This window comes from Protopterus annectens, chromosome 6.part1, assembly GCF_019279795.1.
Source record: "Protopterus annectens isolate FY-2018-M chromosome 6.part1, PAN1.0, whole genome shotgun sequence".
In the NCBI taxonomy this organism is placed as follows: domain Eukaryota; kingdom Metazoa; phylum Chordata; order Ceratodontiformes; family Protopteridae; genus Protopterus; species Protopterus annectens.
The window spans coordinates 68,071,739-68,096,722 of NC_056738.1; the positions used below are offsets into that span (position 1 = coordinate 68,071,739).

At 43.7% G+C, this 24,984-nt stretch overlaps 1 protein-coding gene across 2 annotated transcripts in view; it reads left to right on the forward strand.

Annotated features, from left to right (window-relative positions):
• The window catches only part of PPIG (peptidylprolyl isomerase G), an 898,166-nt gene that overhangs the window by 740,202 nt on the left and 132,980 nt on the right, over positions 1-24,984 (forward strand). For both annotated transcript variants that reach the window (XM_044075490.1, XM_044075491.1), the window contains one exon: positions 14,750-14,892. In XM_044075490.1, coding sequence (XP_043931425.1) covers positions 14,750-14,892 — 143 coding nt within the window. The remainder of the gene's footprint in view (positions 1-14,749; positions 14,893-24,984) is intronic.

A 24,984-nucleotide genomic window follows, 5' to 3' on the forward strand; every position in this document is an offset into this window, starting at 1 on the left:
AAGACATAATAAAGATACTGGAAAACAAACCAAATCCATATGTCTTGCTGTCTAGCAAAATTCAACTGATATCTGCAGTCATTAATGTCCTTGAGGGACATGCAGACTCAAAATAAATACAAAATAAGCAAATTAGAATTAAAGATTAAATGGCAAAATCAAGTTTGGCACCAGAAATGCCACTCTCTACCCTTAGACAGAGCCAGATGTTCATCTTGTTACACTGCTGCAGTCATTACACTTGGGTTATCCTGCCGTCAGGCGATCCCGCAGTCGGCCAGAGTTCCAAAGTCTTGGTCTGGCGTCGGTTGCTGTCGCTTCTTCCCTGACGTCAGTGCGCCAGGGGTATATAAGATGCATCCAATGCCATTTTCTTCGGTCTTTCTTGCTGCGCGGTGCCCGAAGCAGAAGCAGTTTGCAAGTGCCGGTCGGCCGACTCCTGAGTTTTTCGAAGTCGAATTTCAGATCCATAGTCTTCAATAAAGCTAAGTACCCCATTGGGGAAACTTTTTTCTTGCCTCAGACCGATGTCAGAAAGTTAATAATTGTATTTCTTGTGGGAAGCAAATACCTCATAAGGACTTCCACTCTTACTGTATTCCATGCCTAGGCCCTGATCACAACATCACTAGTTGTCGGTTTTGTGCTAGATTTAACAAACGCACTATAAAAAGACATTTTGACTTTGCTTTGCACTACTTTGGCTGAAGGTTTAATTATACCATGCCATCGGATCAACCGACTACCTCAATACCGAAAAAACGCAAAGGCAAGGATAAAGACAGGCATCCGAGGTCCAAAACAGACGACAAAACCTCTTCTAGGCCAGTCGCCAGTTCTCAGTGAGGCACTTTCGCAGCCCCTGACACCCACTACCTCAGAACCACAGGCCGCTTCCGACTCCCATGTGGAGACAACTAGGCCTCTGGAAACTCAAGGTATTGGGCCTATGGAAACTAATCCCTCAGATGGGTCCGGAGCCGCTGAGCAGGCATCGGCTTCTGAGGGTGTTTTCAGCCCTTCACAACTTACCATTAAAACAACAGCCAAGACAAAGGTACCATTAAAGACAAAGAAACAAGTACAGCATTCTCCTGGACAGTCCTCCATGCCCAAGAAACCGATGCTTAAAATGGCCGAATACCTCATTACTCTAATCAGGGGTTCCCATCCCCCTCCTGAGAAAAGACCTAGGCAGGATACAGACTATGATTCCTCTGATCAGGTTTCCATTTCCTCTGATTCCTCTTCAGACCAGGGATACTCTCTACCCCCCTATGAGGACTCTGATGCTGAAGAATCTATCCCTTCAGCCTCTCCTCCTGAGGATTATTCTTTTGGGGAAACTTTACATACCATGAAGGGAGCATTTCCATTGGGAAGTTCAGGATTACTCAGAATCCAAGAAAAGGCTCAGGGAATTTCCTTTTATTGCCTCAACACAGGCCGCTGGCTATTCCGCCTGTGCTAGACATTGTGGATGATGTGTTCTCTGAATCCAGCTTATCTCCTTATTCTTTGCCCCCTGCTCCAGCCAAGCCAGACAGGTACTATAGAGTCCCTGACTCTCACAAGTTTCTTTACAAAAACCCTTCTGCTGATCCAGAAACTATTTCCCAGGGTCCAAAAGGAATTAAGGCTTCCATTGCAAAAAATCCAGTACCCTCTGACAGAGATTCCAGAGCTTTGGATAGATGGGTGAAGAAAGTATACACTTCTGCAACTTTAGCAGTAAGAGCTTTAAATTGCCAGTTTCGCATGCTTAAGTACCAACAATATTTAATGGCTCAGTTAAAACAGAAAATGCTTGCAAGCTCAGAAGCTCCTGATTGTAAAGAAATGCAGGATTTATTGCATGCAGTTGAACAGGTGGGAAAACATACTCTGCAATGTGGTTTTGATTCTTTAGAGGCCTCTTGTAGAGCTGCAGTTACAGGATCTGTGATTCGAAGACATGCTTGGTTAAAAAAACAGAGTTTACCTGATCATGTTAAGGCAAAATTATTGGATGCTCCTTTACAGCATACCACCGTGTTTGGTGTTAAGGCAGAAGAGGTGTTAAAGAAAATGGAGGATAAAGCTAAATCTATGCAAACAGTCAAGGATTTCTTACAGGTATAGCCACCTCTGTTTAGTAGAAATTGGCCAACAAAGAATTGGTCCTTTCCAGTGTCAGACAGGCCACAGAGAGGCAGATACAGGCGCCCAAGAGGCAGATCTCAACCCCAAGGCTCAAACAGATGACAGTGGGGCACCTTAACCCCAAAAGGAGGTGAGGACATGTCTCAACCTTACAGGAAACAGTCACAATGACTTTCCCCTTTGTATGCCAAGCATGTCCCTTTTGGAAGCCCCCTCAGGGGGAAAACTAGCACTTTTTTCTCAAAACTGGCAAACAATCACCCAAGACAAATGGTTTCTGAATATTGTGTCTCAAGGTTACAGGTTCCACTTTCATACTTTTACCAAGGCTAAAAGGAATGCCAGACCTGCTCAAAAATCAATGGGCAGAGGCACAAAAACAAATTTCAGCCCTCATGGACATGAGAGCTATTCAAAAAGTACCACAACAGGAACAAGGACAAGGATTTTACACAAGACTCTTCCTGGTCCCCAGAAAGGACAAGGCCTGGAGGCCCATACTGGACCTGTCAATTCTGAATACTTACCTGGATATTCCAAAATTCAAAATGTTAACATTACAGCAGCTTCTACCCATGCTGGGCAAGAAGGCTTGGCTTGTTACTCTGGACCTCAAAGAGGCATACCTGCATGTCCCTATCAGACAAAATTGCAGAAGATACCTCAGATTCAAAGCTGGTACAATGCACTACCAATTCTCTGCACTGCCCTTTTGGCTTATCTACTGTGCCCAGGGTCTTCACAAAGTGCCTGGCACCAGTAATTGCATTTTGCAGACAAAAAGGAATTCAAATATACCCATACCTGGATGACTGCCTCATTCAAGCAAAGACAAAGGACATTCTTCTACAGCATCTGGCGTTTGTAAAAAGGTTGCTAATTTCTCTAGAGTACACAGTAAACGAAAAGAAGTCAAAACTAGTGCCCTCACAACAGATTATATTCCTGGGTGCCAGTTTAAATACAACAGCCCAGATGGGTCCTGTCCTGATAATTTTGTGGGTGTGTTCTAGCTATGAAACAAATATGGACTATGCTGCTATTAGTTTAAAACAGTGTGCAGTGTTATTTCACAGTCCTCTGCTTATTCTTCATTTCATTCATTATAGCGCTCTAGTTTTGTCAGCCTTGCAGTTTAGAACTACTGTAACCTTTACTTTCTTAAAAAAAATGATTTATTGTCAGCAATCTAATTTACCATTAAGCAAGACACAAATGAGGAACCTTTTTCCTCCAGCTAGAGCTAGATCAATACAAAGCTACATTGTGACAAACGTAACAGTACAGATTAAGTACTATTTATAGATTCTATACTTAGCTTACCTGTTAATGCAGTCAGGAGATGGTGTACTGTTCACGGTTTAATTGAATGAAAAATCCCTCTCTCTCAACTGTTTCTTCAGTGCGATCGTCAAATCCTCCTCCTTCAGCTCTTTGCCGCGAATGCACAAATAATCCTCTATCGGCGCGAAAAACTAACGGAAGGGTGCTTTTGGCGCATGCGCACACCAGCTAAAGGACGCTGGCTTGAAAAAAAAACAAGAAAAAAGTAAAATTTGAACTTAAGGGCCGCGGGCCGCATGTGGCCTGCGGGTTGGACACTACTGAACTAAAGCTTTGATGTTGTAATATAGACGCAAATTATAATATTGATAGCATACCCCTAAAAGTAGACCCAGTGGTGAGGGACCTAGGAACCCAAATAGATAGTAACCTGTACTTTGACCACTGGGTAGCTGCAATGGTGAGGAAATCCTTCTGTGTGGCTCAACTTGTAAGTAAAGATCAAGATCAAAGGAAGTCATTGTGAGATTGTACTTGGCCCTCATCAAACCCATAATCGAGTACAGTGCTCCCTTCTGCATGTACCTAACCAGGCACTTACACCAACTGGAGAAGCCCCAGAGGTTTCTCACTAAAAAAATAGAAAATGTAAGACGTATGTTATGCAAACTAACTAAAGGACCTATCCCTTTACTCCGTCTCATATCGTTTGAGAGGGGACTTATGCCTGACCTAAAAGGCATTCTCTGATCCAGCCCTGATGAAAATGTTGTATATTCGCAAGAAGAATTATACAAGGGTTACACTTTCCATGGACCCGAGTCTTATTTATGACTTTAACAGAACTTGCTGGAGTGACAGATTTGTACCTCAAAGGTCACCCAGTCTATGGAATAAACTTCCCCTCTTCTTAAAATAAAATCCACCCCTTACTATCTTCAAAACAAATTTGGACTGTAAATTCACTCCCAAGGTGCAGCCCATGTCCATTATGGACAGAGGCAATCTGTAAAATGATTCAAGGCACCAATACCCAAATACCCACTACTCTGATACTATCCCATCCCATTAGGGGGAGTTAAGATACAGTGTTATATCCTGGGTACTGTTTGCTTGTAAAGGCTCTTGTGCTACTAGCCTAGTTATCACGTATGAGCCTATTACCTTTTGTTATACCTTCCCCAACAAACTGTTCCAGGCAGGGTTAAGGCTCATTCTTCCGGGGCCCTGGGTTCATCTGTGACTTTTTGAAAAGGGTTGAATTCTAGAAGAAGCAACTTGGTCTTTTGTGTGCACTCTTTTACTAAGCACTGTAAACTATAAACTTTCTTTTCCAGGCTTTGCTAGGACCATTCTCCGGGGGTTCCTGAACCATCGTCCTCCCTCCTCCTAGTCATGTTAAGCTGTGGCAATCTACACATACAAACTAGGTTACTGCAGCAGTGAGCCATATGAAGAATATAGTGCAGCTGCCTAATTAACTTACTTGCACAGTACATGTTCGAATGATCACTGCTATAATAGCTGGTCCTTCCCTCCATCCCCCTTATTTGTATTTTTTTTTTTTATGTCAGGTTATGGACATTTATTATTTTTATTTTTCTAACATTGTCTTTCTCAGGAATAAACAAGTACTGTTTGTGAATGTATTGGTATGTTGCAGTGGCTCCCCCAAAGAAGTTAGTGCAGTTATGTGAGCTTCTTACAATAACACTGGCTGTTTGCGGAGAGGTCACTGTAGCTTTAAAACTTCCTTCCATCCTTCTCGTGGTTGGGACTGTGCATATTTACTCTAGTGATGCTACTTAATGCAATGTTTTTCACCTTATGCTTTTCTCATAGGTAATATCGCATTGTCTTACACTGTTTTGTATCCTTCTCTGTGGAGTATATGCATGTTTGTTGAAATTCACTGTGCACTTGTACAGCTTATAGCATTTTATCCAGATGCCAACATATTACAAGTCTTCATTAGCACTGCACTTTGCCTCCCACAGGCATGGTGAAATAACTGGAGAGAGTGAAGCAAAACACAGGGTGTGTAGGGATCTGATACCACCCATATCTGCATCCTAAAGTGGTGTGAGACCTGCATTTGACCTTAGAGAAAATAGCCAGTACTGAGGAAAATGCATCTGGAAAACAGGATGTAGAAGACTGGCAAAATGTATGTTATGATTTGTTGTTATAGTGACATCTCCTCAAAGATGTGATTTTCAGTAAAGTATCTTACACAAAAAAAAACTGTACTTTGCTTCAGCTACCTATGCTGGTATAAAGAGAAGTGTAAGTTGCACACTTCTGTAGTAAGAATGTGTAACCATTCATTCATTCATTTGTTAATACTCTGATTACCCAATTAATCCACTTCAATGTTGGGATGAAGCTGGAGACTCTGTCCCTGTGCTCGGTGGGTGCAGGGTAGTGAAACTAATTATGATCAGGATGCCAGCGTGTCCCACTGTGGGGGGACTGGACCCCCCCCCCAATAAACACACACAAAGGCATACATGGCTTTGGGATATGTAAGGAAACCGTAGCACCCATAAAAATTGCGCATTAACTCTGTGGAGCTGCAGACTGTACAGAAAGCATCCCAACTGAGAATTGAAATGTAAAGTCAGGTGCTGTGAGGCAACCACACTAACCATTATGCTACTCTTGCACCCTCTTTAACCACTGTAGGGGAACTGAAATTTTTTGTTAGTCGGCTCCATTTCCAGTTTTCTGAGAGAGGATGCAGTAGCTCACCAAAAGCTACAGAGAAGGTGGATTGGACACTATAAATTGGCCCTTTTTGTGTGTGTGTGTGTGTGTGTGTGTGTGTGTGTGTGTGTGTGTGTGTGTGTGTGCGCGCGCGCGCATGCGTGTGTGTGCCTTCTGTGGAAGGTTGGGCGCCGGGCTGGCAACTAGACACTGTAAAACTCCACTGCCAATCATGAGCGAACAGGTGATCCTCTGTGGAGACCCCTAACTGGGAAAAGCTGGAAGAAGAAGACTGACACATTTTTCTTATACCAGAAAATTTGCTTAATCAGATAATTAATTTATTTCTGAAAAAATGGAACAAGATGTTAAGATTTAATCCAAGAAAATGAGAAATGCTGGGGAGCATGGCTGTGCCACTCTAGTAACCTTTATAATATTTGTGTCTGTTTAATTTCTCCAAGTCTTTTGGGTTTCTGATACCATGACTGGAATGGACCCCATTCCTAGGTCAAAGTGTGGTTAAAGTTCATGAAATTAGTTTTGTTTCAATCTTTGATGTTACCCTAAAGTACTCTTCACAGCACCCGCTTTGTGCTCAGAATTGACTCTTGCAGTTCATATGGAGTTGCATTTATTGGTAGCATATCTAAGTATGACTAAATTATTTTTTATGAGACTCATTGCTATTAGTACTTTTGAAACTGTCTTCCACACTGCCCTCATTTCTGCCTGCATATCCTTGATTTAAGACTTTGTGTCTGTCTGTATGCAAGACAGTGTAATCGCTGGGTATAGCAATTTCAGTGATCAGTGCTACTTTTGTCTTCTTTTCATGGACTGTTGCATCTGGTTTTCTTGCATCTCTTTTTTGAACTGCTGGTAATGGGTGATTCCATGTGATATAAACTTCATCATTTTCTGTAATGCTTTGTGGCTCGTGTTTCCAGTGCTTCTCTGCTACTTCAGTATTGTAATGTTTAGCACATTATTATGCCTTTCAGTATGCAGGCCCTCTGCCATTAGTGCATCACACCCAGCAACAAGATGTGTGACTTTCCAATTCTGTTTTGTAAAACCTACATTTGTCTGTTTCTCTGACATGTTCAGTGGACTTTGTAAACCAAGGTGCATGTAGTCCACAATCCTGTGCTGCCATTATTAACTGTTTGTCTTTTGGTTTAAATTCAACACTCCTTAACCATTCCTGCAACAGATCCTGATTTTTGTCTACTTCTGGTTTAATTTCCACTTCTGCTTGACACTGATGTACTTCTGCTGAACTAAGCAGGGAAGTCATCTTAGACTTGTTCTCCTCATGCTTTAAAACTTTCACTATGTTTGAATCTTGTGAGGTCAGTAGATACGTAGGCTCTGTATTAGATACTCGAATGTTTGAAAGTTCAACTACCATATGGTCGACACCATATGATTAAACTTCCAAAAGTTTGAATATCTAATAAAAAAAATAATAAATTGCACCTAGCACCTACCTGAACGCTCTTAAGCAGGCAAGCCCCCCTGCAGCCCCACGTGAGGGGCTGCACCCTCCACCCCACCCCCCACTCTTTAAATATACCAACTCTGAGATCGCACTACAGTGCAGAAAAGGGAAATCTTCCCATTCCGCACTGTACGGAGATCACCATTACAACGTTCGAACATTTAAAAATCTGATCATATGGTGTTGACCATATGAGATTCGGAATTTTGAATGTTCGAACATTCAGTATAGACCCGGTATGTATGCTGTCCTATGATTGCAGATATATACATGCAATCAGTTTCGAGGAGTTTGTACTGTTTAATATCCTATTTTGTGGAGTGTATGCATGTTTGTTGTTGAAATTCACTATACACTTGTACAGCTTATAGCATTGTATCTGGATGCTTATCCACAACATATTAAAAGTCTTCATTAGTACTAGACCTTGCTTGCCACAGAAAATATATAATCTTAATCTTGGTATACACTGATTTTTATAAATCATTTGAAAGGCATGAAGCATTTTTCTTGTTTTCCTGACCAGCTGATCCAATACCTTTTGGGGCCAGTCATTCACCCCAAAACTGTAATTTAGAATAGGAAGGGCAAATTGGTTTATAACTTGGACTTTGTTCCTAGATGTTAGGGTTGATGTTCATCGTGCATACAGCTGCAGTCATAACAGATGGGTTATCCTGCCGTCAGGCGGGTCCTCGGTCGGCCGAATTCCAAAGTCTAGGTCCGGCGTCGGTCGTCGTCGCTTCTTCCCTGACGTCAGTGCGGCAGGGGTATAAAAGAGCCAGCTGACGCCATCTTCTTCAGTCTTTCTTGCCGCGCGGTGCCCGAAGCAGAAGCAGTTCGCAAGTGCCGGTCGGCCAGCTCCTGAGATTTACGAAAATATTTCAGCCGAAGTCTTCTTGAAAGCTAAGTACTCCGTTGGGGAAACTTCTCTTGCCTCAGACCGATGTCAGACAAAGTTAATAATTGCATTTCATGTGGGAAGCAAATACCGCATAAGGATTTCCATGCTTTCTGTATTCCTTGCTTAGGCCCAGACCACGACGTCTCGGCCTGCCGTTTTTGTGCTAGATTCAACAAACGCACTATTAAGCGTCGGGCGGAGTTCGCCCACCACTATTTTGGTAAAATAATTAAATTATGTCGTCGGATACTCCGACTCCAGTTTTGAGTAAAAGACGCAAAGATAAGGACCGACATATGAGGTCCATGACTTCTACTGACACCAAGCTAAGGCCGACTACCGGTTCTCAGCGAGGTGCCTACGCAGCCCCTGAGTACCGATGACACTTCATTTCCGGTGTCTTCTGTGCCCGAGGTCGCAGGCTCCTCGGACCCCATTCCGACTACAGAAACCGACGCCACTCTTGGCAGGGAAACTCAGAGTTTAGATAGGCCTACCATTTCTCAAGGTGTCTTCAGGCATTCCTCCTTCTCCATTAAGGCTTTCACAAAATCTAAAGCAGCCGTGAAAACTAAAAAAACAAGGACCACAGACCCCCTCTCAAGGCCCCATGCCTAAAAAACAGATGCTCAAAATGGCTGAGGATTTGATTACTCTTATCAGGGGTTCTCAACCCCCCTCGGACAAAAGGCCCAGATTGGAGGAAGACTACCCTTCCTCAGATCAAGCCTCTATTACCTCAGAACATTCTGAGGACCAGGAATATACATATTCTCCTTTTGAAGACTCTGATGCAGAGGAGTCTATTCCCTCGGTCTCCCCCCCTGAGGACTATTCTTTTGGGGAAACCCTACATACCTTGAGGGAACACTTTCACTGGGAAGGCCAAGATTACTCAGATTCAAAGAAAAGGCTCAGGGATTTTCTCTTGCTCCCCCAGCACAGGCCTCTGGATATCCCTCCTGTCTTAGATATATTAGATGATTTGTACACAGAAGCCAGCCTCAACCCAGATTCTTTACCTCCAGCTCCTGTTAAACCTGACAGGTATTACCGGGTTCCTGATTCACACCAGTTCCTATACAAAAGCCATACTGCTGACCCAGAAACTATTTCACAGGGTCCCAAGGGAATTAAGGCCTCTACTGCTAAAAAAACATTACCTTCAGAGAGAGATTCCAGAGCTTAAAAGATGGGGGGAAAAAGGTGTATACCTCGGCCACTTTAACCATGAGGGCATTAAACTGTCAGTTCCATATGTTAAAGTATCAACAGTTTTTGTTATCTCAGTTGAAAAGCAAAATGACACAACCTGAGCAACCAGATTTAAAGGAGTTGCAGGATTTGTTGCATAGTGCAGAGCAAGTGGGTAAACATAACTTGCAGTGTGGTTTTGATGCTTTAGAGGCCTCATGTAGAGCTGCAGTTACAGGGTCTGTCATACGTAGACATGCTTGGCTCAAAGAGCAAACCTTACCAGATCATGTCAAAGCTAAATTACTAGATGCACCTCTTCAAAAAGATGTATTGTTTGATGTTAAAGCTGAGGAGGTACTAAAGAAAATGGAGGTAAAGGCAAGATCAATGCAAACAGTGAAAGATTTCCTGCAGGTATAACCTCCACGTTTCAGCAGAAACTGGCCTTCAAAAAATTGGTCCTTTCCAGCCACGGACAGACCTCAAAGAGGCAGATACAGGCGCCCGAGGGGTAGAGGGCAATCTCAAGGATCATTCAGAGCCAGACAATGGCAAGCACCAACCCCAAGAGGTGGAGAAGATAGATCACAGTCATTCAGAAAGCAGACACAATGACTTTCCCTTTTGCCTGCCAAGCAAAGCTTTAATGGCAGCACCTTTAGGCGGAAAACTGGCATTATTCTCAAAAAAATTGGCATATTGTCACAAAAGACAAATGGATCCTGGACATTATAGACAGAGGCTACAGATTCCACTTTCACACCCTTCCAAAAATGAGAGGCATGCCAAACCTGCCACAAAATCAAAGGGCAGAGGCACAAAAACAAATTTCAGCTCTCATGGACATGAAAGCTATACAAGAGGTACCTGCAAAAGAACAAGGTCAAGGTTTTTATTCCAGACTATTCCTGGTACCAAGGAAGGACAAAGATTGGAGACCTATTTTAGACCTATCCATCCTAAACACATATTTACACGTACCAAAATTCAAGATGCTCACATTACAGCAGCTTCTTCCCATGCTGGGCAAGGAGTCTTGGCTGGTAACATTGGACCTCTAGGAGGCATACCTGCATGTCCCTATCAAACAAGATTGCAGAAAATATCTCAGATTTCCTGCAGGTTCAACCCATTATCAATTCTCTGCATTGCCCTTTGGCTTATCTACTGCGCCCAGAGTGTTTACGAAATGCCTGGCATCAGTAATTGCCTTCTGCAGACTTCAAGGGATACAAATATACCCATATCTGGACGACTGCCTGATCCAAGCGGACAGCAAGCACATACTTCTGAAACACCTGGCGTTTGTAATAAAACTGTTGAACTTTCTGGGATACACAGTCAGCAAAAAGAAATCAAAACTAATACCCTCTCAAACAATAATTTTCCTGGGTGCCAGCTTGAATACAAACACCCAGATGGCCTACCTCACGCCAGACAAACAAGGGCAACTATCTCAATACTTCAGCAAAATAGCAACCTTCACCAGGCTGACTGCAAGGAAAGTCCTGCAGGCTCTGGGATTCATGGCATCTTGCATCCTGCTGATCCCATGTGCAAAGCTGCATATTATGAAACTTCAATGGTACCTAAAAAACCTATGGTCTCAACACAGCCACAGTTTGGAAACAATTATACCACTCATTCCATGTCTTCAAAAGGAATTTCTGTGGTGGGCTCAAGCATGCCAAAGAAACATAGGTCTCCCCTTCTGCATACCTCAAGCAAATCAAATCATCACAGCAGAAGCCTTTGACTACGCCTGGGGGGCGCATATGACAGATCAGTGCATTCAGGGAAAATGGTCCCAAAAAGAGAAGCACCTACACATCAATAAAAAGGAAATGCTAGCAGTGCAAAATGCTATTATGGCCTTCAAAGACCTTCTGCAACCAGGCCAGCTATTGATAAGGACAGACAACACCACAGTGATGTGGTACATAAACAAACAGGGGGGAACTCATTCATACCCCCTATGCAGACTAGCCATGTCCCTTTGGAACACAGCTCTGGAATTGCAAATCCAACTTCAGGCACAATTCCTGCCAGGGAAGGAAAACACACTGGCAGACAGCCTAAGCAGAAATATGACAGATCCACACGAATGGAAGTTGCATCCTCAAGTTTTCGCAAAGATAACTCAGGCATGGGGACAGCCAGACATAGATCTCTTTTGCTACCCACAGAAATTACCAACTGAAAATATTTTGCTCAAGGACCTATCATCCACAGGCCTGGAAAGTGGACGCACTTTCTTTCAATTGGACAACATTGACAGTCTATGCCTTTCCACCTCTCCCTCTGCTGCCCAAAGTTCTATTAAAAGCCAGAGCAGAGAGGCCAAAAATGATTCTCATTGCTCCAGACTGGCCAAGACAACACTGGTATCCACTCCTGAAGAGCCTGATGCATTCCCCACCATGGATCCTGCCTCTAGTGCCTCTTCTGTTGTCCCAGCACAACTTCAAAACTCTTCACAGCCAGCTCAAAACTCTCAATCTAGCCGCATGGAGAATCCCCTGATTTCCCAACAAACCCTCCTCTCCAAGGAGGTGCAGGGTGTCATCTTGGAGGCCAGAAGACCTTCTACTAGAAAAGTCTACTTCGCCAAATGGAAACGGTTTTGTGTCTGGAATCAGAAAAAGGGCCAGAATCCTTGGGAAATAAATTTACCTCAAATATTGCAGTACCTCGCTGAGATGTTAAACAGTGGACTTTCCTTCTCCTCCATCAAAATCCATGCTTCAGCCATTTCTGCACAATACAACACAGATCCTCCTTTATTCTCTCATCCTCTCAAGACAGTTCCTCAGAGGGGCTAAGAATATAAAACCCCCAAGGAAACCACCAGTCCCTGCTTGGTACCTCAACTTCATATTGGGAAAACTGACCCTGCCTCCATTTGAGCCAGCTGCTTCAACAGAACTACAATATTTGTCATGGAAAACAGCCTTCCTTCTGGCTATCACCTCAGCACGCAGGGTTTCGGAACTACAGGCCCTCATGGCTGTGCAACCTTTCATCATTTTCCATCAGGACAGAGTTTCCTTACGAACCAACCCTTCCTTTATGCCAAAGGTAGTATCCAGTGTAGCCTTGAATCAGACTATCCACTTACCTACCTTTTACCCTAACCCACAAAACAGAGGGGAAAGACTACTACATTCCTTGGACATTCACAGACAACTTCGTTATTATTTGGACAGGACAAAGCCATTCAGGAAATCGGAGCAACTCTGTGTGTCCTATGCTACAGGTGCTCAAGGAAAGGCTATCTCCAAACAGACAATCTCAAAATGGATAGCCCACTGCATATGCTTTTGTTACTCATTTCATGGAAAAACTGTGCCTTCAAGCATCAGATCCCACTCCACAAGGGCCACAGCTACCTCTGCAGCTTTCCTCAGGGGAGTTCCTACCAAGGACATTTTGGAAGCAGCCACTTGGAGTTCAGTGCACACTTTCTCCAAACACTATCACCTTCCACTTTACTCTAAATCTAGAGCGGGCTTTGCCACTGCAGTCTTGCAGGGCATCCTTGCTCCTCCTAGTTCCACTTAGTGCCTGCCCCCCCTATTTAGCTTTGGGATTCTACCCATCTGTTATGACTGCAGCTGTATGCACGATGAACATAGTACAGTTTTGTACCTACCATAAATGTAGATGTTCGAGTGCTAATACAGCTACAGTCCAGGTTTCCCTCCCTCCATCCCCTCTTAGGACAGGCCTGATGACAAACACCTCCTCATACAACCTGATTGGGGTATTCTTTTATGGTGTATTTGCTTGCATACTACTGTGTTTTGATTATTCTATATTGCATTATTACATAAGTTTATGTTTTGCCTTCCTTCTGGGGGCACCTGACATCTGGGGCAAGAAAAACTGAAGAAGATGGCATCGGCTGGCTCTTTTATACCTCTGCCGCACTGACATCAGAGAAGAAGCGACGACAACCAACGCCGGACCTAGACTTTGGAATTCGGCCGACCGAGGACCCGCCTGACGGCAGGATAACCCATCTGTTATAACTGCAGCTGTATTAGCACTCGAACATCTACATTTATGGTAGGTACAAAACTGTACTTTTTCAGTATTAATTTTAGTCTTCTAAAATGTTCCTTGCCATGTATTTTTTTTTTTGCATTTGTACATGTTTTATTGTCTATCCTTCATCAGTTTCCAAGTAATTACACACTCCCTCCTGCTCAAGTTCCTTTGTCACATTTCTGTCCCAGACTGATACTTTCTTGGTATTGCATCTTTCTTGTTTTAAAGGTTGCTTTTGCACATTTATCAAGACCAAATGACATTCTTGTATCATCTGAGAGTTTTGACCACTTGCAGTTGTGCTTTCAGCTCATCTGATTAAACTATACAGTTTTAAATCACCCACAAAAAGAAGATGTGTCTTTACACTTTATTTTCTGGGAGCCAAATTATAACTATGATCTAATGTGTTACGTAGACAGCGTAGTGAGTTAAGGGAAAGACAAAAGATCAACATTGATGAGGAATATCTCCCTTTGAAGGGGATAATAAGTTGTACTTTAATGGCTTTGCTGCAAAGTGGTTTGCCACAGTTTTCATGATCACTGTAATTGATCACTGTAGGGTGTATCTTATAGATCTGTAAGCACTCTCTTATCCTTGAATGTGGAATGCTATGAAGCACTATTTTGTAGTCTGTCCATACCACACTTATCCCCTTTTTACGATTCTCCATTATGACTTTAACAAGAAATGATCCTTGAGAAGCTGCAGGTATAACTGAGGATTAGCTGAGTCTGCATATACAGTAATTGTACAAAGGGCATTGATTGCTGACCTGTCCACCATATGTTGCTTGTGTAACTGCTAAACAACTACTGTGATTATAGGGCTTTGCTGTCTATCACTCGTGTGGCTGTAAGTGTATGTATTTTTAAATGTGATATCTAGACAGAATGAACTTTGATTGCTGTATCAGTATATACTGTTACATTGAAAGTCATGGTATTATTTTTTAATAGAGATATAGGACACCTTCAAGGTCTAGATCAAGATCAAGAGATCGTTTTAGACGTAGTGAAACTCCTCCACATTGGAGGCTAGAAATGCAAAGAGCACAAAGAATGAGAATTCCTAGTGGAGAAAAATGGATAAAAGGAGATAAGTAAGTATTTTTTTATGATTATCTGTTATATTTTACAAAGTGAGTTACAAGCCATTACTAAATTCTTTAGAATGTCTGTCATTTAATTGTTCAGAATCCAGCAACTATGTGAGGAGTGTTGCAAGATTACTTAAAATAGTACATGTATCCCGTTAATACACAGTATCATAAAATTGGCCTCACAGTCTATTTTACTATGAGTAATAACATTTTCATATTTCTGTCACCCGGTTGTGTAATAATGGCATTGAAATCTTATTATTGCTAGGTGCCTCTGGGGTAGAATTTCACTTACAGTAAACATTTTAGCAAATATTTCATACTGAAAGTTAGTGTTTTGTCAGCAAATATTAATTTGCAACATCTCTTCAAGGCTAGTATTTAAAAATTCCCACAAATGTGTACAGAGTGGCATTCATTATAAGGATAATTGCTGTGTGGGTCTAATAATATGAATGGGATAAAGGTGCATATGGATGTCATTTTTCTCCCAAGATTTTGAAAAGACAGGTAACTTCATATCACCTAGGTACATCTATTACACTGAGGATGTAAGCAGGAAGCTGAGCTTTAAAGGAGAATGTAATCCACGTCATGTTCGGTTTTTGGGGGTTTTTTTTTTTTTTTTTTTGTTTTTTTTTTTTTTTGGCCATCAAGGTAAATAGTCATGTGTCTTAATTCATCTGTCACTTCCCTGGCAGATATGAAGGAAGTTTCTGTCAGACCAGATCTTGGTAGCAAGCCAGATGTTGCACTGAATCTACAACAGATGCAGAAAGGGTGTCTCTGCAGCATTTAGGAATGTTGAGATATGCTGTCTAGCTCACCTGTGAGGACACGTTATCACATGCAACAAATGACATATGAATGTCATGACTTTAAAAATTGGTTCACATGTCTAGAGTGTATAAAGTTATGTCAAATAACACAGTTGAGGTATATGCCAGAACCATACATCCATGTGCCATTTTATAGAGGTGACCATTGCAGACAGATGTGCAAGCCAAACAATGCCACAGTGAATGTGTTATGCAGGCACAAATGCTTAGAGAGATAGAGACAAGTGCATCTGTGGCAAGGTAGGCACCTCCCCATCCCTTATCTAAAGACTCTGCACACACATCGTAGGAAACACAGGCTGTAAAAGTTCATTCAGCCTGCATGCACTCACATCTGTCAGCATAGTAATTTGTACACCCAGTCCATGCATGCACATTTTGACGCCCCTGCCCTGGCCCAGCAATCAAGGAGCCTCAGTCCTCACCACTAACACCATGGAGGTCGTCTCCTTGAAGAGGAAAGGATAACTAATACACACAGTAAAGTACAATTTCTCTTAAGTGCACACAGAGGTCACAGTCAGTCTGGAGCTGGTTGCTCTCTTGCTATCCAGATCCCCAATAAGACTCCCCACTGGCACAGCTATAGAGCCCAGATCTCAGCCTAGCTGGCAAGCTAACCTCCAGTAACCTCTGTCTAGCCAGTGCTTCATGTCCCCTGCCCAGGTAGCTGACACACACCCACACTTGGAAATAAGTATTTATATAATTTCACAGACACTCCTGGGAAAGGCTGACACAGATTCTCCAGCTGTGCCCCTTTACCCAGACAATTTGGTAATAATTACTGCCACCACCAGCTTAATATAATTGTCAGCTATTAACAGGCACTTAAAAGGGTGTCCAATTATTACTGTGCAATATTATAATCCAATGGTAGCATGACTAGAGAGCCCAGGCTTATTAGAGTGGCCTATTACAATGAACTCTATAAATATGCAATGTACTCGAGAGCTTATTTCTACACAAATCAGCCACTGGTAAAGGTTTTTAAAATATTTAATAATAAATGATTAAAACACAAGACAATACTACTACACCACAGAGATATCCAAGAGTTCAGAGATCACACATAAACTTAAAACAATACAGTTGGACAGGTCTGATGTCAAAGAAAAACACTTAATCTAACTTTCTAATCTTTAGCTAATCTTAAGGGAAAACACAGTGCTATAATCCTACTTACATACATAAAGAGCATAAGCAGTGTTGGGTTAGATGTCCAAGATCAAAATGCTTACAGTCTCTCACTGAACAATAGGTCTGATATTGTTAATCCTCGTTCATTCCTTACGTATGGGTATCAGTTCCGACGTCTGAACCGAGCCGTCCATCTTCCAAGCTCGCGTCAGTTACAAACCCTTGAGCTAAAACTCTTACCCAGAATCCCCCTCTCCCCGTTACCTCAGATCTCATGTGCTGCGTCGCCATTCGGTCGTGTCAAGCTATAGTTTTTAAACCCTAACCAACAGCTCTGCTGAGGCCCTCCCAAATTACATCATTTTGACACTTTGAGTCCCCAGGCCACAAACTGCATTATTTAGCAAGCTAACAGTGCTGAGGAGACTACAACAATAAAAGGCATTTCACATATACACTCTAGCTGAAACCAGATCAATCAAGCACCTTCCACATGTAAATTCTGGCCCTTAACTTTAACCTTAAAACAATGGGCCTGAAACCTTCATCCAGACTCACTGGAGCCGACTTGTAAACATCAAAGAGATTCATCATAAGATCTTTTCAGTTTCAAAAGACACATTTGAAATGCTTGGCTTTGTTTTCCTTACAGCAGATGGCAATGTTGCAACAATCTTGAAGTTCACATTTTACAGTGTTTTCTTTTATTTAAAAACACAAGCCTGTATTTTACATTTATTTATACAATAGATAGAATTATGTATCAAATTCTATTTGACTAGGCTGGCAGCCTTCGCCCATCTTTCCACAATATTCACCCCCCCCCCCCCCGGGGAATTCAAGCAAGTTTTTCAGGTGCCCCTTCAGAAACATTGCTTGAGAGTGTCAGGTCTATCTGGGTGTACCTCACCCCATTCCCTGTCTTAAGAGCCCATCTGCATTGGTATTGCTACTCCCACTACAGTGCTGCACTGACATATATGCTTGCAACCCCAGGCTCCATCTTAGCAACTTGGCATTTTGCTGATTGGCTCTGTTTAACCATGTTTAGAGGGTTGTGATCTGTCATCACAGTGAATTTTCTTCCATACAGATGAGGCTGAAGTTTTTGTAGTGCCCACACTATGGCTAGACATTCCTTTTCTATCGCCGCATAACATTCCTCCCTGGATTGGAGCTTGCGATTGAGATAAACCACTGGGTGCTCTTCTCCCTCTGAAGAAATCTGACTAAGTACAGCCCCCACCCCATAGTTTGAAGCATCCACCTGCACAACAAATTCTTTGCTGTAGTCTGGACTGGCTAACACAGGGGGTCTCACAAAGCTTCCTTAAGCTTCTGAAATGCCTGCTCACTACCTTATCTGGCCTGTTCTTCCTCGTAAGGTTTGTGAGGGGAGCAGCTATGGTACTATAATTGGGAACAAACTTTCTGTAGTACCCTGCTGTCCCTAAGAATGCCCTCACCTGCTTTTTGGTAACAGGTGCAGGCCATGCCTGAATGGCTTCCACTTTGGCAGGTTCTGGCCTTATCTTACCACTCCCCACTCTATGTCCTAGGTAGGAGACCTCTGCCATATCCACCTGACATTTGCTCGGCTTAATGGTCAACCCTGTCCTCTGTAGCCTGCCCAGCACCTCCCTGACATGCTGAAGGTGCTCTTGCCAGGAATGGCTGTAGATAGCAATATCATCCATGTAAGCAAGGGCAAACCTCCTGCTAGGATATTATCCACCAGCGTCTGGAAAGTCGCTGCGGCATTCTTTATCCCAAAGGACATCTTTGTGAACTCATACAAGCCAAAAGGAGTCACAAAGGCTGACCTCTCTAGCACTGGGAGTCCAGGGCAGCTGTCAGTAACCCTCGATAAGATCAATGGTTCTAAGATACTTAGCCCCACCCAGCTGCTCTAGGGCCTCATCTGTCCTAGGCATGGGGTAAGCATCTGCCTCTGTGTGACTATTTAATTTCCTGTAATCCACACACAACCTGGTGCTGCCATCCTTCTTTGGCACCAGTACCACTGGGGAGGCCCAGGGACTGTTGGACTCCTGAATCATCCCCTAGTGCCAATATCTCTTGTACTTCTTCCCTCAGAGTCTGTTTGACTGTCTCAGGCACCCTATAAGGGGCCTGCATGAGAGGCCTTTGGGGTCCTGTATCCACCTGGTGCTGCACCAGGTGGGTGCTCCCTGGTATCCTGGTGAACATGACCCCAAACTCCTGCAACACTGCTCTGATTTCTCGAACCTGGCTAGGAGATAGCTGCTGGGATATTGCTACCACTTCCACCGAGGTGTCAGCCCGAGCCTCACTGAGGAGATCAGTCACAAGATCTCTCTGATTCCTCTGGCAATCCACTGCAAATGCGCAGCACAAGGACCTCCCTATCATGGTAAGGTTTCATCATGTTAACATGGTACAATTTGTGCCCCTGCCTTCTGCCTAGCAGTTCCACCATGTAGTTAACATCACTTACCTTTCTTACCACCTTGTACGATCCCTCCCAAGCTGCTTGCAACTTGTTGTGTCCGACAGGAATGCGAACCATCACCTGCTGCCCTACAGCGTACTTTCTAGCTTGAGCATTCCTGTCATACCACACCTTTTTCTGTTGTTGGGCTTCTGCCAAGTTCTCCTGGGCCAGGCCCATGAGTTCCCTGAGCCTTGTCCTGAGGTTCAGGACATATGCCACAACAGACTCCTTGTGAGACTCACACTCACCTTCCCACTCATCTCGAATTAAATCTAGAGTTCCCCTCACCCTATGCCCATACAGCAACTCAAAGGGTGAAAAACCTGTGGATTCCTGGGGAGTCTCTCTGTAAGCAAACAGATGGGGCAAATATGTGTCCCACCCCCTCTTAAACTGATCTGCAAATGCCAGTAGCATGGACTTGATTGTAGAGTTTAACCTCTCAACAAGACCATTAGTCTGGGGATGGTAGGGGGTGGTCTTCATGTGCTTCACCCCACAGGACTTCCACAGACAAGCCAGCAGGTCTGACATAAAATTGGCACCTCTATCAGACAGTATTTCCTTTGGGAAACCTACCCTGCTGAAAATCTCTAGCAAAGCATTTGCCACCTTCTCTGCCTCAATGGAGGACAAAGCCACTGCCTCAGGGTGTTGTGTAGCATAATCTATAATCCCTAGGATATACTTTTTCCCTGTGGAACTTGGGGTACTCAGAGGACCCACAATATCCATAGCTACCCTCTGAAATGGCTCCACAGTCACAGGCAAAGGTATCAAAGGAGCTCTCACCTTGTCTCCTGCCTTGCCTACCTTTTGGCACTGTTCACAGGACCTGCAGTACCCTGTTACATCTCTGGAAATTCCAGGCCAATAGAAGTGTTGCATAATACACCTCTTTGTAGGATGTCCTTCATGGATGCATCTGCAGTCATAACAACTGGGTTGTCCTGTCGTCAGGCAGCCCTTCAGTCGGCCGGATTCCAAAGTCCGGGTCCGGCTTCGGCTGATGTCGCACTTCACCCGACGTCATCTCTGTTGGTCTTTGGGTATAAAAGCATCAGCCGACGCCATTTTCTTCAGTCTTTCTTGCCACGTGGCGCCCGAAGCAGAAGCTGTTCGCAAGTGCCGGTCGGTCGGATCCAGAGATTACTTCTACCGAATACTACTTCGAAGACTTCTAAAGCTAAGTACCCCGTTGGGGACTCTTTCTTGCCTCAGCCGATGTCAGAAAAAGTTAATAATTGTTTAACCTGTGGGAAACAAATACCTCATAAAGATTTCCACTCTTACTGCCTGCCTTGCTTAGGCCCAGCCCACGTCGTAGCAGCCTGTTCGTCCTGTGCTTCTTTCAACCGACAACGCTTAGACACCGGTGGGAGTTTGCAGAACAGTTTTTCGGTTCTGATTCTGCGTACATTTTGCCGCCGGATCCCCCGACTACGCATTCTGCCAAAAACGCAAAGAAGACCGACACTGCGGTCCGCGGTTTCGCCGAAACCATGATTAAGCAAATCATGAGTGTCTCGGTTTCGGCGAAACAGAGAAAACTGATCAAAATACAGCTGAATCTATCTCTACAACTGAGGTCCCTGCTAACACTCTTGAATCGGCCTCAGAAATTTTACCCACTACGGTGCTTACCACTGACTTATCAGACACCATTCCCTTGGATGTCTCTACCCCAGCACGTGCTGCTAGGCCTCCAGCAGCCATGTCCATTAAGGCCTTCGCCAGGGCTAAAGCAGCCAAGACTACTAAAACAGTGCCTGTTAAACCCCCTCAACCAGGCCCTCTTCCAGTTCTCAAATGCTTACTTTGGCAGAAGATTTAATTTCATTAATTAGAGGATCTCAATCTCACCCAGACAGGGCCTCTCAGCCCCCAGAGAAGAGACCTAGGGCAGAGCCCCATGAGCCAGTGTCCTCTGATGATTCTGCTGATGAATCAGACATAACTGACCAGCCAGAGGCTCCTTTCTCCAATTTTGAAGATTCTGATGCTGAAGAATCCATTCCAGCTGCTTCCCACCAGAAGAATTCTCCTTTGGGGAAACCTTGCATGCCATGCAGAACAGTTCCAATGGCAGCAACAGGATTTTTCAGACTCCAGGAAAAGACTTAGGACCTTTTGCACCTTCCACAGCACAGGCCCTTAGCTATACCTCCTGTTCTCTGTGGTGGATGATGCTTTCAATGATGTCTGCTCTGCTCCAGATTCTTTACCCCAGCCCCTGCCAAACCAGACAGATTTTACAGGGTGCCAGATACTCATCACCACCTTTACAAGGCCCCTCTTGCAGACCCGAAACTATTTCCCAGGGTCCCAAGGCAGTAATCACACCATAGCTAATATCCCTGTTCCTTCTCATAGTGAAGCAAGGTCATTAGACAGATGGGGTAAAAGGTTTACACTTCAGCCACTCTCTCAGCTAGAGCTTTAAACTGTCAGTTTCACATGATACAATACCAAGAGTTTATGCTTGATCAGTTAACTAAAAAGCTAACCACTGATGAATCTCTTGATAAGAAATATGTATTAGAAATGGTCAATAACATACAGCAAGTTAGTAACCATTCTTTAAAATGTGGCTATGATGCACTGGAGGCTTCATTTAGATCAGCCATGACTGGCACTGTAATTAGAAGGCATGCATGGCTAAAGGAGCAAGCTTTACCGGATCATGTTAAATCTAAATTGCTAGATGCTCCTATGGATAAAACAAGTTTGTTTGGTACACCTGCCCAGCAGGTTATGAAGAAAATGGAAGAAAAGGCAAAATCAGTTCAGACAGTTAAAGATTTCTTGCAGGTTCAACCCCCAAGGTTTAGCAGGAACTGGCCTGCCTAAAATTGGTCCTTTCCTGACTCCACAAGACCTCAAAGGGGCAGGAATAGACGTTCCAGAGGCAGAAACCAATCCAGAGGAGGTGCCTACAGAGGACGACAGTGGCAAGGTAACAACAGAGGCACAGACTCAACACCTGCCACTACATCAACACAGCCACAGTGACTTAATCCTAAACCCGCCTACCAGGGAACAAATAGCAGCTCCTCTAGGCGGAAAGCTAACCTTATTTTCAAAAAACTGGCACAACATAACAAAGGACAAGTGGATTTTACGAACCATAGATCAAGGTTACCGGTTCCACTTCCACACTTTACCAGACAAAAGAGGAATGCCAAATCTACCTCCAAATCAAAAGACAGAGGCTCTACAACAGATAATGGAGTTAGCAAACATGAGAGCTGTGGAGAAAGTGCCAACAGCAGAGCAAGGAAAGGGGTTCTACTCCAGACTATTCCTAGTTCCAAGAAAGGAAAAAAGTTGGAGACCAATTCTAGACCTGTCCACCCTGAATACTTACATCATTGTCCCAAGATTCAAAATGCTGACCCTACAGCAACTTCTTCCCATGCTGGGCAAGGAGTGTTGGCTGGTAACTCTAGATCTCAAGGAGGCATACCTGCACGTCCCCATTCGACCAATCTGCAGAAGATACCTCAGATTTCTTGCAGGATCAGAGCACTATCAATTCTCAGCATTGCCCTTTGGCTTATCTACTGCCCAGAGTATTCACAAAATGCCTGGCATCAGTAATCGCCATTGCAGACTACAGGGAATTCAAATTTATCCATACCTGGACGACTGCCTGATACAAGGAGACAACAAAAGCAAGCTGACAACAGATTTACAAAGGGTCATTTACTTGCTTCAAGCACTGGGATACACAGTCAATTTACAAAAGTCAAGACTGATACCATCCCAGACAAGGACTTTCCTGGGAGCGGAATTGGACACAGTAAGACAAATGGCATTCCTAACTACAGAAAACAAAAGAACTCCTCTTTACTTCTTGGCACTAACAAAACTGAACAAGTTAACAGCAAGAAAGGTACTGCAGGCCTTGGGTTTCATGGCATCATGCATAATCTTGGTTCCATTTGCCAGACTACATATGAGAAAACTACAGTGGTACCTAAAGAATTTATGGTCCCAACACAGACACAGCCTAGAAACGGAAATCCCACTAATACCATGCTTAAAACAGGAGTTCCTATGGTGGGCTCAGGCATGCCAGTCAAACCCAGGCCTGCCCTTCGCAAGGGTCAAGCAAGCCAGACCATCACAACAGATGCTTCAGACCTAGGATGGGGCATATGCTGGACAAATGCGCATAAGGATTGTGGACACAGGACCAACTTCACCTGCACATCAACCTAAAAGAAATGCTGGCAGTAAAACTGGCAATCCAAAAGTTCAGACCATTTCTCAAGGAGGACCACTTGATGATAAGGACAGACAACACCACAGTCATGTGGTACATCAACAAACAGGGAGGCACTCATTCTTACCCCTATGCAGAATGACTTTGAGCTGTGGACCCTGGCACTCAGCTACAACATCCAGTTACAGGCAATATTTGTGCCAGGAAAAGAAAACTCTCTAGCAGATATGTTAAGCAGGACCACATCGGATGCCCACGAATGGCAGCTGCACCCGGATATCTTCAAGACCATCTCAAGAAATGGGGAATGCCTCAGATAGACCTATTCGCATCACCTCTCAATCACCAGCTCAAAAATTCTGCACAAGGACATTCCACCCACTAGCATGGAAAGTGGACTCGCTTTCCTTCAGCTGGAAAGGCCTAACAGCATATGCATTCCCACCTCTTCCCTTGATACACAAAGTACTACTAAAAATCAAGGAGGAGCGCCCAAGGATAATCCTGATAGCTCCAAACTGGCCAAGACAGCATTGGTACCCACTGCTGAGGAGCATGTCTCGAACAATATGTGGCCAATACCCTGATGCCTTTGATGCTAACTCAGAACAACTTCAGCACCATGCATCCAAACCTAAAACGCTGCAACTGACTGCATGGAACATCACATAGCAGCTGCTAATACAGAACTTTCACAAAGAGTTAAAGACATTATTCTTGAAGCACGCAGGCCTTCAACTAGAAGGAATTATGCTGGGAAATGGAAAAGGTTTGTCATTTGGAGTTCTGAAAGAGGAAAAGATGTATCAAACATAGATATGCCTAACATTCTGGAGTATCTGGCCGAACTACTTCATTCAGGCCTGTCCTACTCCTCCATCAAGATTCATGCATCAGCTATTTCAGCAGAATACAGCTTTGATCCACCTGTTTTTCACACCCTTTGCTCAGGCAGTTCCTCAGAGGAATCAAGAATGTAAAACCTCCAAGGAAACCACCATTGCCAGCTTGGGACTTGAACTTTGTGCTAGAAAAATTGACACTATCACCTTTTGAACCAGCAGCAACAGCAGACCTACAACACCTGTCATGGAAAACTGCTTTCCTACTGGCAATTACTTCAGCAAGGAGGGTTTCAGAACTACAGGCCTTAATGGCAGTGCAACCCTTTCTAATCTTCCACCAAGATAGAGTATCCATGAGGACTAATCCTACATTTATGCCTAAGGTGGTATCCAGAGTGTCTTTAAACCAGGCAATCCACCTACCTACCTTCTTTCCCAACCCACAAAACAGAGGGGAAAGAATACTGCATACCTTGGATGTACATAGACAGCTACGCTACTACTTGGACAGAACAAAAAAATAGCAGAAAGACTGACAAACTTTTCGTAGCCTATGCAACAGGA